At 45.9% G+C, this 16,884-nt stretch overlaps 2 protein-coding genes and 1 pseudogene across 2 annotated transcripts; 2 read left to right on the forward strand and 1 right to left on the reverse strand.

The window, feature by feature from the left end:
• The first annotated feature begins 7,856 nt into the window (after nt 1–7,856).
• On the forward strand, nt 7,857–11,356 carry HEMC (hydroxymethylbilane synthase). The gene is made up of 5 exons (XM_048681734.2): nt 7,857–8,177; nt 8,878–9,283; nt 9,759–9,962; nt 10,692–10,869; nt 10,964–11,356. The coding sequence occupies exons 1-5, from the start codon at nt 8,029–8,031 to the stop codon at nt 11,080–11,082; spliced, it is 1,056 nt and encodes a 351-aa protein (XP_048537691.1). The 5' UTR covers nt 7,857–8,028; the 3' UTR covers nt 11,083–11,356.
• Nucleotides 11,357–11,750: 394 nt separating this feature from the next.
• On the reverse strand, nt 11,751–14,477 carry LOC125516248 (ribonuclease H2 subunit C-like protein). The gene is made up of 4 exons (XM_048681735.2): nt 14,264–14,477; nt 14,079–14,171; nt 13,044–13,222; nt 11,751–12,184 (listed from the first exon to the last, which is right to left on the reverse strand). The coding sequence occupies exons 1-4, from the start codon at nt 14,406–14,408 to the stop codon at nt 12,119–12,121; spliced, it is 483 nt and encodes a 160-aa protein (XP_048537692.1). The 5' UTR covers nt 14,409–14,477; the 3' UTR covers nt 11,751–12,118.
• A 150-nt stretch (nt 14,478–14,627) lies between these two features.
• LOC125516653 (F-box/kelch-repeat protein SKIP25 pseudogene) lies at nt 14,628–15,780 on the forward strand (annotated as a pseudogene).
• The last annotated feature ends 1,104 nt before the right edge of the window (nt 15,781–16,884 follow it).

A 16,884-nucleotide genomic window follows, 5' to 3' on the forward strand; every position in this document is an offset into this window, starting at 1 on the left:
TGGGCCCAAAAGCATAGTGTCTAGTTGACAGGCCGAATCCGATATGGGCCATAATTAGGCCCAAAACCTCTTAAAGGGCCGGACCTGATCTGGGCCGTAATTTGGCCCAGAACGTGGTAGGCTTTTAACGGGCCGGATCTCATATGGGCCACTATTAGGCCCAGAGCGTGGCAGGCCATTAATAGACTGGATCAAATATGGACCGGCATTTGGCCCAAAACATGGCAGCCAGTTAACGGGCCGGCCTACTAGGGTCCACAAAATCTTATGGGCCTACAGCTGGGCCGGCCCATTAATGTCGGCGAAATCTCGTGGGCCTTTAGCTGGGCCGGACCATTATGATCCGCAAGAATTTTGTGCGACTTTACCTGGGCGGGCCTATTATGGCACACGAAAATCTTGTGGGCTTTTACCTGGGCCGGCCCATTATGGCCCGCGAAATCTTGTGGGCCTTTAGTTGGGCCAGCCCATCATGGTCCGCAAAATCTTGTGGGTCTTTAGCTGGGCCGACCCATTATGGTCAGCAAAATCTTGTGGGCCTTTAGGTGGGTCGGCCCATTTAAACTTGTTGGGTCGTGCCACGTGTCGACGTATCATAGGCGCATTCTGTCCAGTGAGTGGATGACATCTGTCCCGACGATGAGCCGACACGTGTTTCCTCTAGCCAATGATGATTTTACACATGGAAAATCCCCATTGGTCGGGGCTGTTAACAGGTTATCGGATCCAAAACCCGACCCGATAGCTTAACGGCGTTCCGTTACGGTGGATGCCACGTGTCGGTCACCATTGACGAAAGCACTTCTGTGACGCGCGATTTATCGTCATGGAAGTGGACACTTCCGTGATGATAATTTTGGTAATGTCATGGAACACTTCTACGACAGCACAGGTATGACTATCTTGATTCTGTCATAAAATTGTCATGGATGTACATGCATGACAAAAAAAAAGACCTACTATGACAAACACGTATCATCACGGAAGTGTATTTTTTTGTAGTGACCATACCAATGGAGAACACCCTGGCACCATTACCATGTACTGGCGAGAAATCGTGGTGAGCTTTTCTTAGAGTTTTACACCACACTCACTTGTCGATTTTGGTGCACTCTCGCCTGACTGTAATAGAGGCGAGTGTTATGCTCGTGCTAGGGCTCATGCCAATCATGATCGAACTTCTAGGTTGCACTCTCGATGCTCAAGCTTGTGGCCAATACTAGCGCAACCTTCTTCATCGACGTAGTCGACTATGCCATCGTGCTTGCTTGTGCAAGGAGACTCTGTCATAGCCATCACCTTGAGGGCATTGGAGACTCCGTCAACTTCCGGAAGGCATTGAGAGGGGAAATCGGTAATGACGACTCCGTCATCGCCATCACCTTGTGCAAGGAGACTCGGACATCAACCATCTTCATCACCATCCCATATCCATTCCATTGTAGTACCGAACCCTAGTGGATCCCTACATGTATTACTTTGATTTATCATCCATGTTTATCGTCCCTATTCATATAATGCTTGCCATGTGTGAGTAGTTTTCTTAGTTCTCATGGATATGGATGAACCTTGGTATGTATAGGTGCTGAATGCTTATGTGGATATGCGATTCTCTGTTGAATGCTTGATTTAATAACAGTCGTGAATGTTGTGAAGGAGTCCCACTCAGTATTTTCACCTTGAATACTACAGAGCATATTACTGTCTTTGTAAATGCTAAGATGCTGAGGTTATTCGAGGTGATAGAAAAATTCTCTCTACCATACCTTTGCAACTGATAGGAGAATAACGGAGAACTCTTAGTGCGGTCACGTCCAAGGGAAAACCCTTAATTGTCGTATTGAGAACCGGAACTAGGAAACCACGCTAGTGATGTGCGTGGTATGAAGTCTAACTCGAGCAGAACATATACCCTATGTTTGTACCCGGATCCGCCTAATTACAAATATCAACAGTGGCTCAAGTATCCAACCTAGAACTCCGGACTCTCCGAGAATGCCTTAATTCTCTTACTTATTTTATCGCTTTATTCACCTCGTTGTGCTCTTTTACTTCTTTTATGCTATTTACTTTTGTTTGCACTCTACTCAAAATTATCACAACCATTCACCTTCATTTTACTTTGCGTCTACTTAACTTGCAGGCACATTTCATAAGTCTCTATAAAGGACAAAATCCAATTCATCTGCTGCATGTAGGATCGATACTCTTATTCAAAAAGACTACAACTAAACCATGTGTACATGTCATCAACTACCTTTAGCCCCAATAATTTGGTTTTCTGATGTTTTTTTCCAGAAAGTTGTTGTTTTCTAAATCTTTCGTCTGAATACATGTGGTTCATTGATATTCACTCTTGAAGGTTTACAAAGACTTTTCTCCATCGTCTTCAATACTCAGTCCTTTTTTTTCAGAAAAAATTTACATTCTATTCATCAACTATCAAGATAGTACAAAGAACATAAGAAATAAAAATTACATTCAGATCCATAGACCATTTAGGGATGAGATCGAGCCTTAAGCTCACCACCGCCAAAGCCCCTCCCTCACCGAAGCCGGGCAAACTTGTTGTAGTAGACAGTCGGGAAGTCGTCGTGCAATGGCCTACGGGACCAGCGCACCACAACCGATGCCGATGAAAAGAAGCATAGATCGGAAGCATCCAACCTGTAGACACACGAATAGGGACCGGATCCACTGAAGTTGAACGTCGTCCGAATCCCGTGAGATCTGTCAGATACAAACCTCCACATGCCCTCCAACGACGCTAGAAGCACCGCTGTGACGAGGCCTAGGCGGGGATAACCTTATTTCTTCTTTAAAGAGCTGCCATCGCTTGCCTCTCAAAGCAAGAAACAAACCCTAACAAAACTCACGAAAACATCCAAAAATAAAGTCCTCCGACCAGTAAGGGTCGAGATCCACCGTGCCTCCATGGCCCTAAGACTACAAGAGATGAGGTAGACCGTCGACACAGGAAACCCACGCAGCGGGTTGCCCTTGCATACGAGCGAAGGAGTACTCTTCAATACTTAGTCATTGTAAAAAACATCAAATCTATTAATACATGACGAAAGATAAATCTTCCGTCATGCTAAACTCATCTTCTGTATATCTAAAAGATCCCAACAAAATAAACAAGCCCTATCTTACTCCATCCGTTTTTATTTACTCTGCATATTAGATTTGACTGAAGTCAAACTTCATAAAGTTTGATCAAGTTTATAGAAAACACTATAAACATTTACTATAACAAATGTATATGATGTGAAAGTACATTCAACAATGAATCTAATGGTATTGATTTGTTATTGTATATGTTAATATTTTTGTTTATAAACTTTGTCAAAGTTTGCAAAACTTGACTTTCAATAAAGCTAATACGTGGACTAAATAAAAATGAACCTTTTTTTGAACATCAATACAGACACAAGCGCTCATATACACCCGCATACACTCACCCCTATGAACGCACACACGCACACCCTACCCCTATGAGCACCTCCGAAAGACTGAGCCGGCATATCATTTTGAGATTTACGAAGGCACCGTAGGCACCTCGTCGTCGACGGGAACGTCTCCTTCCACTGAATGCGCATCGCCGGAAATTCTGAAATAAATTCAAGAATAAATGCGAGCATCAGGATTTGAACCCTGATGGGCTGGGATACCACAGTCCCTCTAACCATCCAACCACAGGTTGGTTCGCAAATAAATAAATAAAAACCACAGCAAATAAAAACGAACCTACTCCCTTCGTCCCATAATGTAACATGTTCTACATTATGAGACGGGGTAGTAATAAATTAAACCCAGAACCTAAAAAGTGCGCGCGCACGATCCGGAGGAAACGAGCGGCCGCGCTAGCCGACAGAAACAGTCGTCGCTGACTCGCTATCTCTCTTCAGTAGATGCCTCTCTTCAGAAAAAAAAACAACTAATCCCCTTGCACGCATCTGGTGAAGCACGCCGCCCAGGAGCTTCATGAGCGGCCGTCTCGCCGGCAAACAGGATCCGCGTCACGCCGGTCCCCTCCTGCCTTCCCTCCTCTTTCTTCCTTCGCTCTCCCTCTCAGCTCTCTCTCTGTTCCACACAGGTCGCCGCCGTGGAGGATCCACGCCTCGGGTCAAGCTCGCCCCCGCCGACCACCGCCATGCTGTGCCTCCTCTCCATCTGCGTCGACTTCGGCGCGCCTCCGCCGCCGCCCCTCCCTATCTTCTCCATCGCCACTGGATTTGAGATCCACACATCCTACTTCCTCTCGTTCATCAAGGAGCTGCGTTTCTGCATTTGGATCGAAAAGAACACCAACTGTTCTCAAATCTTCTCCTAATGATAGTATCATTATGCGGGTGTAAGACTGTAGTTAATTACTAGTTTATTAGTTGGAGACAAGGTGTCTTCTCGGGTGGATTTAGGCTGCAAAGTAGTATTACTATTATCTATGGATTTGTTTCTAATGTTGTTGTCAAGGAGTTTCCGATTTGTTCCAAACTGTTTAAGTAGTATACAATGCAATCTGGACATATCCGCCGAAGCAAAGGTCCAGTCTATGTATTTTTCATCTTCCTTGCAGAAACCTATCATTCAGTGGATGATTGGATGCTGAAATAGATGTTTTCTTTAGTCAACTAATACTGCAACGCTTGTATGTTTTGTAATTTATCAATCTCGGATTTTCTCACCATAGGAAGAGTTGCACAACCATACTTTCAGAGTTGCACAGGGTAGCCGTAGAAGTTGCATTCGTACTGCAAGGGGTAGTTGGAGTGGAGGTGACGCAGTGGTGCTCGAGGTGTGACTCACAAATCCATTATGGATGGGTTAACAGGTCATGTTGATTGTGGAAGACCCCTACTCGTGGAGCCGGAGCAGTAGCGCAACAGACTGTCTCTTTTTTTCTCGGTGTTGGAGTTGGAGCGATATCATCGTCGGAAAGACACGTAAAGTTGCACAACCATGCTTTCGGAGTTGCACAACGACTGCCAGGAAGTTGGTCGGGGTACTTGTCAAAGTTGCACATCCTATTGGTACGGAGTTGCTTAAGTTGATCTATGTTTGCTAGTAATATTTTTTTTGTTGGCATTCGCAGTAGTTGTTGCACACATAATAGTTCTCAATTGGATATGACCATTGAGAAGTTACACAACATGGTGATACTAAGTTGGCAAGATGATGACTCGCGCTCGCATTGCTTACTAAGTGTAGCTAGAGTGTGTGATGTTTGTAAGCACGTCATAGTCGCACACGCACATCCATGGAGGTGCACACGCGCGTCGGTGCAGTCGCGCACGCTCGGCCGTAGAGGTGCACACTCTCATCGGTGTGGTAGGTCACGCATGAGTGTCCACATCCACGCTCGCAGCGGTGTTCAGGGTGCGACCGACAAATCCATTGTGGCTACGATTAGCAGGACGCTGGGAAGACCCTGGCCATGGAGCCAAAGCAGTAGCCCCCAGCCGCATCATGTCCTCCTTTTCTCTCGGTGATGGAGGTGGAGCGATGCAGTTGTCGGGAAGCCGCGCAAAGCTGCACACCATGATATCGAAGTTGCCCATCGACTGCCAGATACTTGGTTAGGATAGCTGTCGAAGTTGCACACTCTCGCCGGCATAGTAGGTCACGCACGACTGTGTGAGTTGCACATGTGCGGCGGCATAGTCGCACACGTGTGGTCGTGGAGTTGCACACTCTCGTCAGAATAGTAGCTCATGTCGGGGAGGTGCACATGCATAGCGGCATAGTCGCACACGCGCTGCTGTGTAGTTGCACACTCTCGCTGGTATAGTAGCTCACACACGACCACGAGAGTTGCTCACACGCGGTAGAGTAGTCGCACATGCGCGGCGACGGAGTTGCGCACTCTTGTCGACATAATAGCTCATGCATGCAAGGTTGTCAGAATCGCGATTCTATTATACGATTCTACGACTTTATGACCCAAACTAACCCCTCTGATTCTACGATTTTACTTCATAGAATCTACGCTTCTACGATTCTGATAGTGAAGATTCTATGATTTGCGATCCTACCATCGGGGTTCCGATCCGATTCAAAATCGCGATTCTGATAACCTTGCATGCATGATTATGGGATCTGCACACTCTTGTCAGCATAGTTTCTCGCGCACAGCTGTGGAGTTGCACACTCTCGATGACATAGTCACACATGCAAGGGACACGGAATTGCACACTCTCGTCGGCATAATTACTCATGCACCGACCACAACGTTGCACACTCTTGTTGAATAATTTCTCATGCGCGGTTGCGGATTTGCACACTCTCGTTGCCGTAGTAGCTCATGCACAACTACGAGAGTTACTCCATCGTGCAATTTTAGTACAACATGATTCAACTTTTTTCAAAACCATTTTTAAAGTTGCATGATCGAAATTATTGTGAGATTTGCAACCTAGTAACCACGACAACTAATTTTTAATGATGTGCAACTAGTCTATTATTCGGCCAACTACCTATTAGTCGATGTGCAACCCTCCCTTCCCTATACATGGATGATATAATTTTCCATTGTTGTCATACCATTGCCCCCACCTACCCCTACCAGCTATATGTGCAACTTACTCTATTGTTTTAGCTAATTTTTTAGTAGTCGAGGGGCAACTCCTTTCCCTCCATACTTGTGTATATGTAGTTTTAGTTGGCAGGGGCTATAGAAGTAGTTGCACAGAATCTGCTAGGCAGTTGGCCAGGGCAACATATAAAGTTGCACATCTCACTGGTATGGATTTGTTGAATGGTGAAAAAATGCACAAAGACCATGAGGGTGGAGAAAAGTTGTCTACAGGTGAGAGATCCTCAAGATGCACATCTCACTAGCTGGGGTGGGTGGAAAGGGGTGCTGGCAATGAAAATTACACATCCACGGGTACTGGGAAAAGTTACACATACACATCAACCATTAGGTAGTTGGTTGGGACTGTTTCCGAAGTTGCACATCTACTACTTGGCAGTTGACCAAGGTAGCAAACAGTGAAAATTGCACTTCCAACTAGAGGAGAAAAGTTGCATATCGACTACTAAGCAGTTGGTTGGGGTAGCAGACGAAGTTGCACATCTCACTTGATAGTGGGTAGTTTGAGGTGAGGTGTCATCATTGAAAACTGCACATCCATGGATAAAGGTGTCTAGGGCACATCTAGATGTGCTCTAATTATTGCACATCTAAGTGAGTGAATCAAGCATAAAGAGAAAAGAAAAAAGAAAAAAGAAAAAGGGAAATATCCACACGAATCTCGACGTAAGATCAATAACATAGGACTTAGATGTGCAATACTTATGGCACATCTAGATGTGCTTTAGCAAAACTGATAAAGAAAAAGTTGCACATCGACTATTAGGTAGTTGCACATCAACAACTAGCCAGTTGCACAAAACGGGGACAAAATTGCACAGAAAAAGTTTGTCGAAACATATCCATGTGGAATCTAGTTTCGAAGGGCACATCGCGAGGATTTCAGTGGTGAAAGCGGATCTTAATTTCGATGTTTCGTTTAAAAGTTGTGGCTTTTCTAATTTTTTTTAAAGCTGAATTAAATGCGTTCACACAGGTTCGGGTGTGTGCTTTTATAATTCTGGTTAAACATGTTGTATAGTCTTTGTCTTTTTCTTACTAGGAGGATAAAATAATTCCTAATTTGTTTGATTAAGACAAAAACATACCTAAAAAGGAGAGGCTGCCACGAATTTGCTATCGAGCAACCAGCCGCTCGGTAGACACGTCCTAAATTAAATTCATTCAAGCTGGTTGAGGAAAAGAGCTGAATAAACCGCAGCAAACCTACAAGATCCAATAAACCTGATTTCTTTCCCTCTCCCTCCCTCTCTCTCTGCACTAGAGAGAGGAGGAGTAGGCCAATCCGGACAATACATTATCCTCTGCCCCCTCATCCATCCCTCCGCCCTCTCCATAACAGCGCAGAATTCTGCTCTGCTCTGCTCCTCCCTCCCCCTGCATCTCCCGCCCGCCTCGCCCGACCCCTCTCTCGCCCCCCTTCCCAGCCGCCGGAGATGGCGACGCTGAGATGCACCAACCACACCCTCCTCGGCTCGCCGACCTGCCTCGCGCGCCCGCGCCGGGCGGTGGTGCGCGCCGCCGTCGCCGTCCAGGCCGAGGCGCAGCCCAAGGTCTCCCTCATCCGGATTGGCACGCGCGGGAGGTGATCAATTCGAACCCTTCGTCACAGATTCTCGGTTGCTTGGTGTACAAGAATCGCGTCTCTGGGTGTTAACTCGGTTGGATTTGGGGGCGGCAATGTGCCGGAGGCGCCCGCAAGATCCTGTCTTTGTTTCCCTAGGAGCTCCCGTTTCGAGATGCGGCTCTGACCGACCCGATTGCGTTTCTAGGTGCCAGATATTGCCTGATTCTGACGCGAATTGTTGAGGACGTTTACCAGGATTTGCATTTTAGCTGGGGCTTCGATGGAATCGTGGAACATCGGTAGCACCACGCCGTTGACCTTAATCGTGCTAAATAGTGAACATTTTCCAGTCAGCAAAACTGCACCTATACATGTTAGCAGCTCGATTCGGGGTCAACGTGAGATGTTTCAGAGATTTTTAGTTCGGTGAACTTGCTCTGGGTTTCACGTGGATGTATACAGAGTTTCGTTTAGCTTCTGGCCACCTTTTGCTTGTTTTGGCCTACTGAATTCATGATTTGACTTGGTGGAAATTTGTGTGGCTTCGGCCTTCATTTTTAGGGGTGGGAGACAAATTCAAAGTACAAAAGCGTCCTGTCGAATTCTAGCTGTCTTTTTCAATGTTCAGTTCGATGTGTTTTTATTTCTCTCCTCTGTACCAAAGTGTCTTGCTTGCACATGCAAGTCTATAATCCAAATTGCTGACTATGTAGGACAGTCCTCTTGCTCTTGCACAAGCCCGTCAAACCCGTGACGAACTGAAAGCTGCACACACGGAGTTAGCCGAGGATGGTGCCATTGAGATTGTCATCATAAAGACCACAGGAGACATGATCTTGGACAAACCCCTGGCGGATATAGGAGGCAAGGGTTTATTCACCAAGGAGATAGACGATGCGCTCTTGCAGGGAAGCATTGACATCGCGGTCCACTCGATGAAAGATGTCCCAACATATCTACCCGAAGGCATGATATTGCCCTGTAACCTCCCACGAGAAGATGTGAGAGATGCATTCATATGCCTGACTGCAAAAACTCTTGGGGAGCTTCCTGCTGGTAGTGTTATCGGAAGTGCTTCCCTGCGGAGGCAATCTCAGATTCTCTATAAATATCCATCACTAAAAGTAAGTCTACTTGTGATGACTGCATTAGTGCAATACGTCTTTCCTTATGTTTTGTTCCTTGTTGTTTTTCATTCTAAAAATAATCTATGCTAACCCATCACTGTTAAACTCATATTTTTCTTTTCCATACATAAAACTGCCTGAAACTTGTATAAGGACATACTCCCTCCGTTCCAAATTAGATGACTCAACTTTGTACTAACTTTAGTACAAAGTTAGTACAAAGCGTGGGTCATCTATTTTGGAACGGAGGGAGTATATCACAGATTGCTATTTTGAAGGGATGTTGTTTCATGTCCTTATGTGCCAAGCAGTATTCTTGCAAAAAAAAAAATCTTATCTAAAACCCATCCAATCCCACTGTAAATCAGTCTTCTACTTTAGTAATATGTACTGCTTTATTATTTTACAAGCCATTTTTATTAGAGACTCTTCTTGGTTAATTTGGGCTTAACAATAGTGAATTGGTTTTCAGGTTGTTAACTTCAGAGGAAATGTTCAGACACGGTTAAGGAAACTTAAAGAAGGAGATGTACATGCTACATTGTTGGCACTGGCTGGACTAAAACGGTTAGGCATGCCAGAAACTGCAACATCTGTATTATCAGTAGACGAAATGCTTCCAGCAGTCGCTCAAGGCGCTATTGGAATAACTTGCAGGAGCAATGATGATAAAATGGTAGGTCGTCTAATGTTTCAATCTGCTAGCAGAGTAAAAATCTTAGATGCTGCATGCATGCATAATGCCATACCCAAATGTGGTACCAGCTGTGTTATGCCACTATGTTTTAATACTTCAATTTTGCATGTGCCTCTGATAACCTGATAGGTTCAAGTGTCTATTTTGTGGTCTTTATTGGCCATTGTACCACATCATGTTCTTACAAAGATGCAGTTGTGTTCAATTCTGCATTGTCGACCAACTCTTCATATTTCACATCTTTATTGAGGTTTCTTAACATGCTCCCTCTTACCTCCCCTTTTTACTTGAGAGGTAAGAGTACAAAATAGATCTGAGCCATTGGTTGCATTGAGTAGTGGGTTTGATTAACTCTTACCTTCTTACCTGATTACCTCCCATGTGAAAAGAGGGGGTAAGAGGGAGCATGTTAAAATTGCTCGGCTATTAGCCATTTTGCCTAGCTTGCCTCCAATCATTTTTTTGTTGTTGATTTTTGACCACACCATGTTGAATATTTTAGTTTTCGAAATTACTCAGAGAGCATGGAGTTAGAACATTCTGATTTCCTATTGCATACTGTTGTTTCATTCTGTGTTGTGCGTAGGTGCCCTGAGTTTCATTCTGTGTTGTGCGCAGAACACACCAGCCAATTGCCTGAGTTTTTCTTTTGTTTACACCATCTAGTTAAAGATGCTGATCCCCCCTCTTTCCATTTTTTGTGTGTAGATGGAGTATCTGTCCTCTTTGAATCATGAAGATACCAGATTAGCTGTTGCATGTGAAAGAGAATTCTTGTCTGTTCTTGATGGTAACTGCCGAACTCCAATTGCGGCATATGCTTATCGTGACAAGGATGGGAACTGCTCATTCCGGGGGCTATTGGCTTCACCAGATGGCTCTATAGGTATGGTTTTCTTTTCAATTAAGCTCATATGATATGAACTAGCCATATTTTGTTAGGCAATAATTTCTGTGTTTGTGCATGATTGTTCTTATAGTATACGAGACGTCAAGAAGTGGAACATATTCTTTTGATGACATGGTCGCGTTAGGTCAAGACGCCGGCCACGAACTGAAATCAAAGGCCGGACCTGGTTTCTTCGATGGCTTACAATAGGAAATCCGCCATGCCCTAATAGCGTTCATTTTTTTTACCATCTTCTCGTAGTTATGATAGAAGTTTGTACTACATATTGAGCTGTACCAATCAAATTTGTATCTCTGTTTTTTTGGCTCTGCGGGTTAGAACTTAGAACACGGTTTAGTGGTTTGTTATCCTTCGATTTTCATCGAGTTCTGGAAGAGGCTTCTGCTCGCAGTATTGTTGTAACATTGTAATGTGATGTAATTTTGCAGATGTTTTGCTGTTTCAGGAAACAACCGGTTCTGAATCCGCTGTTTGCCAAGGTTGTTTATTTTTCTTTATATTCATTTTTGAATGGTTTCCAGGACGTCTCTCATGTAGTATGCTACCACGCTTGTGCTACCTAATACCGATCATTGTTTTTTTTTTGCCAGGATAGTACGATCATATCTACTACTCCCTTTGTAAATAAATATAACAACGTGGAAAAGTAGTGATCTAAACGCTCTTATATTTCTTTATCGAGGGAGTACCTTGGAAAAATGGCAAAAAGTCATGTTTAAGTCTTGCAACAAATTTATATGACGCAATCTATCTTGGTGTTAGAAATGATTTCATTATCAAAGCATCCTTTAAAAAAATGACTAAAATGTGGCACTTCTCTTAGGTTGGGAGCAGCGGTAGCACATTGGCACTTATAATTATGAGAATTTCCTGTGTCATATTATGACAATTTAATATGTCCACATCATATCAAGACATGAGAACTTAAATTCACAAGATCACATGTACTCCCTCCGTCCCATAATGTAAGACGTTTTTTGATACTACACTCTGATAGGCTGACAAATGAACTGCTCAGTAGAACAGGAAAGAGCCCCCTCAAGAAGAGAACAACAGGTTGGCAACACAGACTGATAATCTTAACACAAGAGTGCCTGGCCCTCACAGGCTCGCAGCTAACGACCGTTACAATTGCAACATTCCAAGTTCATCAGGGTGGTAGATTGCTTGTTAGATTGGCTCTTGCTGGAACTAAATAACAGATTCACTATGTAATAGATCTTGGTCAACTGTTCTGATTCTGCCTGGCTGACATGTTAGCCATGTCTTCAGCAGTCACTGGCTTGTGCATCTGCACAAACAGGAAGCTTGAGTTAAGACAATCTGATAAAGTTTCACAAGTTCTTTTAGTAGATACCACTACGTGTTACCATACCTAACCGGCTAACAAAATGAAAGGAATATTGGCCAAACAAAGATACATCATGTTGGTCAACTGTAAGCTCAGCACAAGTAGGTCCAGGAACAACACATTACAGAATCAATCAAACGAACAATAATGTTTAGTTTGCAAAGCATTGTCCATTTAACAGTCATGAAGAGAATGTGGAACTTGGAATGCGGAGTTACTAACATAATCAAACAAGCCAAGCAAGGGTACAAGTTAATTCATTGTATGGGCATAGATCATATTGACTTCACCAGTGTCTTATGAACCTTACCCTGACTAACATGGTCAATGGTCGTCTGCCAAATATATGGGGGATGGAAGCTAAACAGTACAAAAGCATAACAGCTCGTCTGCTCAAAATGGATTAAACAAATTCTGGAAGAAAAATAACACTCACTGCATACACAATGGTTAACATAATCAAACTCACCAAGCAATTAGTAGAAGTTAATTCATTCTATGGGAATAGCTCATATTGACTTCACCAAAATTTTGTCTTATGTACCTTACCCTGACTAACATGGTCGACAGTCATCAACCAAATATTTTATTATGTACTTTACCCTGACTAACATGGTCAACAGTCATGTACCAAATATCATCAACCAAATATTTTATTATGTACTTTACCCTGACTAACATGGTCAACAGTCATGTACCAAATATTTTAGGGATGGAAGCCGAACAGTACAGAAGCATAACAACTCAACTGCTAAAAATGGATCAAACACATTCTGGAAAGAAAGGAAAAAACACTTACTGCATTCGCAATGGCTAACCAATGAAAGGACCGTGGGAGAGGATCCTCTGCTGATGGCATGGTGTCATGATTCCAGTAAGTTATGTTCTGGAATTCTGCACGGGATACAAAATTGCTAGCCTCCTCATCCATGCCCTGAGCATCCTTTTCTTCGTTCTTCTTCTTCTCCAGTACATAACCTACAGGTAAGTTTCAGACCACCAAACTCGAGCAACATACAAGAAGATGGTGCCAAACTCAGACATTGTACTGAAAACATGGAAGAGTAGAGTGTGACCAACATCATATCATACCATCGCTATAGTCCAGAAATACTCTTTTTTTTTGACAAATGAGAATGAGACAGTAGGGGAGAACCCCTACTGCACGTGTGTGTATATTAGTGCCTGTTCGGCAACCCACCAACTTCTGAAAATTCAAGGATCTGCGGAGCGAGGAATTAGCTGCTCCCTGATTTGCAACTACAGCTCTGGCTGCTCCGGAGCGGAGTTGTGGAGTCAGAGTGACTCCGAACAGGGCCTTAATAGTCCAGAAATACATTGTTATATTTATAAACCTAGTATCCCTAGACAATTTTACATTCTGCCAGGAATAAGGCATCTAAGATTTTTGTTTCCATGCGGGTTTGACACAAGATAATAAAATAGTAAAAGACCATGTCACAATTCAATGGCCATTTCTGTGGTGAGCTAAACCAAATTTCACGTCCCTTGCGAAGGTTTCCATTATAAGCACCACCCTGTTGAAATGAATTAAGCCTATCTAAGTAAGTACACTCTGGCACATTTTAATTTAACACAGGATCAGGCCACGATACATCTTTAAATATCCAGATCTCAAAGAAAAGCTTTAACATCAAGCAGTAGCGCGCACATTTCTCATATATGGATAGAAGGACAGCATAATTCCAACAGAGAGAAGTTTGCTTTGTGCAGTTTTTCAAATCTGTTCCAGAGCTCCCAAATCTAAGTATCGTCACCGTTTCCACCGAGCAGAAACAGGTTTACATGGCACCATCAGATCGCGGGAGCTCACCTCGGTAGCCATCGGGGAGCGCGACGGTGGCGCCCTGCAGGTTCCTCCCGCGGAAGAAGGCCTCCTCCACCTTCACCCCATCCACCTCCACGCCTGCGCGCACGCACGCACCCACCAATTCGTCAACCAAACAGACAGAAGGTAGACGGACGAACAGAGAGAGGAGGGGAAACGAGCGAACGGACCAGTGTCCCTCGGCTTGAAGTAGTCGGAGACGGCGGCGGCGCTGTTGTGCCTGATGCCGCAGGGCAGGAGGTGCACCCGGCCGAGGTCGGTCGCCGCCGGGGATAGGTCGACGCCAGCGGCGGCGGGAGGGGTGGCTTGCTCCATGGTTTTGGTTTGGGGGTTTCAGAGCAGTCGCCACGTCCCGCTGGTGGACTGGTGGTCTCTTCGTTGGGTTTTATTTTTGAGACAAGTCTCTTCGTTGGTGCGGCACCCCTGGTGAGCTGAATAAAGATGGGCCCGGTTCCAGCGGCCCACGGTTCATGCAAGCCCGCGTCTATCCTTTTTCTTCTTATAAAAAAGAAAGAAGTCCATTTTCACCCCCAAATGCAGTCTGAGGGACAAATAACCCCCTAAACTCAAATTTGGTACGATTATAGCCCCCAAATCCTTGAAACTGGGTAAATCTCACCCTTACGTGGTTTCCGTTTGATTTTAGGCGGTTTTGGGAATAGATCGTGTGACGTGGCATGGTATTTGGGGATGCATAGATAGACAGTAAAGCTCGCCTGCTCCTCATGCACATCGTCTCTGTCGCTCGTGGCGCCGCCTCCTGTACGCGGCGTCGTTCCCGCTGTTCCTCTCGCTCTACGCGCTCCTCGAGGGCACTAGCAATGGTGGCACTCCCTTCACGGCCTACGATCCGATTGCCGCGCGGTGGGACGGGCTGCCGCCGCCGCCGATCTCGTTGCCACCCCCGCGCTCTACCACCAGTCGTTCCTCTCTCGCTGGCTGCCGCTCCAATTCGTGGCCGCGGCGGGGCGGCTCATCCTCATCGTGGGGTTCACTTAGCCGCTCCAGCCGGCGCTTTGCAGCCCACTCGTGTTTGACCCGGCCACCGCGCCCGTGCCGCGCTGGTTGGTCGCCCCGCGCAGTTGCATGGCGGGCGCAGCGCGCGGCCGCCTGTTCATGGCGAGAGGCATGGGCGCTAGCTCCGACCTCGCTGTCGCGCGCTCCGGGTCGACAGGGGACCCCGCCACGCCGTTCGCGCCGTGGGAGCCGCTCCCGCCACTGCGGGACGTGCGGTTCAGCCGGGACGCCGCGGATGTCGTCTGCGCGGGTGGAAGGTCTGCATAGTCAACGTACACGGCAGCTGCGCCAAGGAGGGCGCCGTGTTCGACCTCGTGGCCGGCCGGTGGGAGGACATGCCGCCTGGCATGCTCGCTGGGTGGAAAGGTCCTGCCGCGACGTCCCCGTGACATCGCGCTCAACGCTTCCGACGGCAGATGCAGCGGCATCCTCGTAGCCATGGTCTACAACGACATGCATTATGAATGAAGGAAAAAGAATGAGCGAGGATGACTGGTCTGGTGCCACGTCAAAAGAGTCAAATGTTTAGCTTCTAAGAAAATAGAGTCAAATGCCTAATCATATTCTAAAACCGCCTACAATCTGACAACTCAGCAGCAAAACCACCTAAGGGGGAGATTCATCCGGTTTTGAGGATTTGGGGGTTGAAATCGTACCAAATTCGAGTTGAGGGGAGTATTTGTCCATCAAGACGCATTTTAGGGTGAATGGACTTCTTTTTATAAAAACAGAGAAAGGCCACAACCTCTTAGTCCATAAGCCCAGAAGCCTCTTAGTCCCCACGCAGCATGCTCTTCCCTAAAAGACAGGAGAAGGGTTTTTACACCGCAATGTAGCCCAAGCTTGGGTAAACTGTCGTGTCTTCGTTCGTCTTCCCTAGCTCAAGCGCGCCGGAGCATTGTCGTGAGTTTGTGAGTCGCGAGACAAAGCGTAGCGGGTACAGCGAGCGCACCCCAGAGTTCGAATCTTGTTGGGTCCTCGGAGCCCCGATTCTGACAGGTCGCCGCCGCGACGACGAGGTCAGAGCAGGAAAGCCACATCAGGGCCAGCATCGTCGCTGCCCTAGCCCTGATTGGCGAACCAGCCACCAGATCCGCCGTTGACCGAACCTTAGGAAGCCACCAGAGACAGAACCAGGGCATATTTATTGGTCGCCGCCATCATCATTGAAAACGTACCAGCGGACGAGCACACACGTAGCCCTAACCTATCTACACTACATCGACAGGTTCCTCTCCCCTCCCGTCGCCGGATAAGGGTGAAGGAGCCCCTCCTTTCGCTGGTGGAGAACGCTGGCAGACGGTTCGCCTCCGGTTACGCCCCTGCAAGAGAGGGGAAAGCGGAACTGACAATGTTGTACAAGGACTGGCCTTCCAAACAGGTACATGGTGGGTTTAGGGTCACTATTGACAAGGATCGATGAGTATATGGTATGGACTTTAGGGATTTATACATTGAGGTTCATTTGCGTCGCGCTCTACAATCTCAGGGTTTAGAACAGACTTCACTCTGGACCGACCGACAGTGTGCGTGCGCGGTTGCGGGGCGCTTCAGGCGAGTCAGAAGCCAGTCTCGTGTGAAGCAAGACATATAACTCGTGCTACCCCTAAAAAAACTCTCGTGCTGAAATCTGGCTATAGCAAATCCTGTGGAGAATCAATATTACTCGTTTTTTTAGGGAAAGCCATCATGGCGGTTTATATTTCATGTGAAAACAAGGATACATCGTTCGATAAAACATCCACTAGAAACGCTGGAGGCTCGGTCTTCCAAA

Source organism: Triticum urartu, chromosome 6A (assembly GCF_056163025.1).
Source record: "Triticum urartu cultivar PI428250 chromosome 6A, HENAU_Tu73, whole genome shotgun sequence".
NCBI lineage: Eukaryota > Viridiplantae > Streptophyta > Magnoliopsida > Poales > Poaceae > Triticum > Triticum urartu.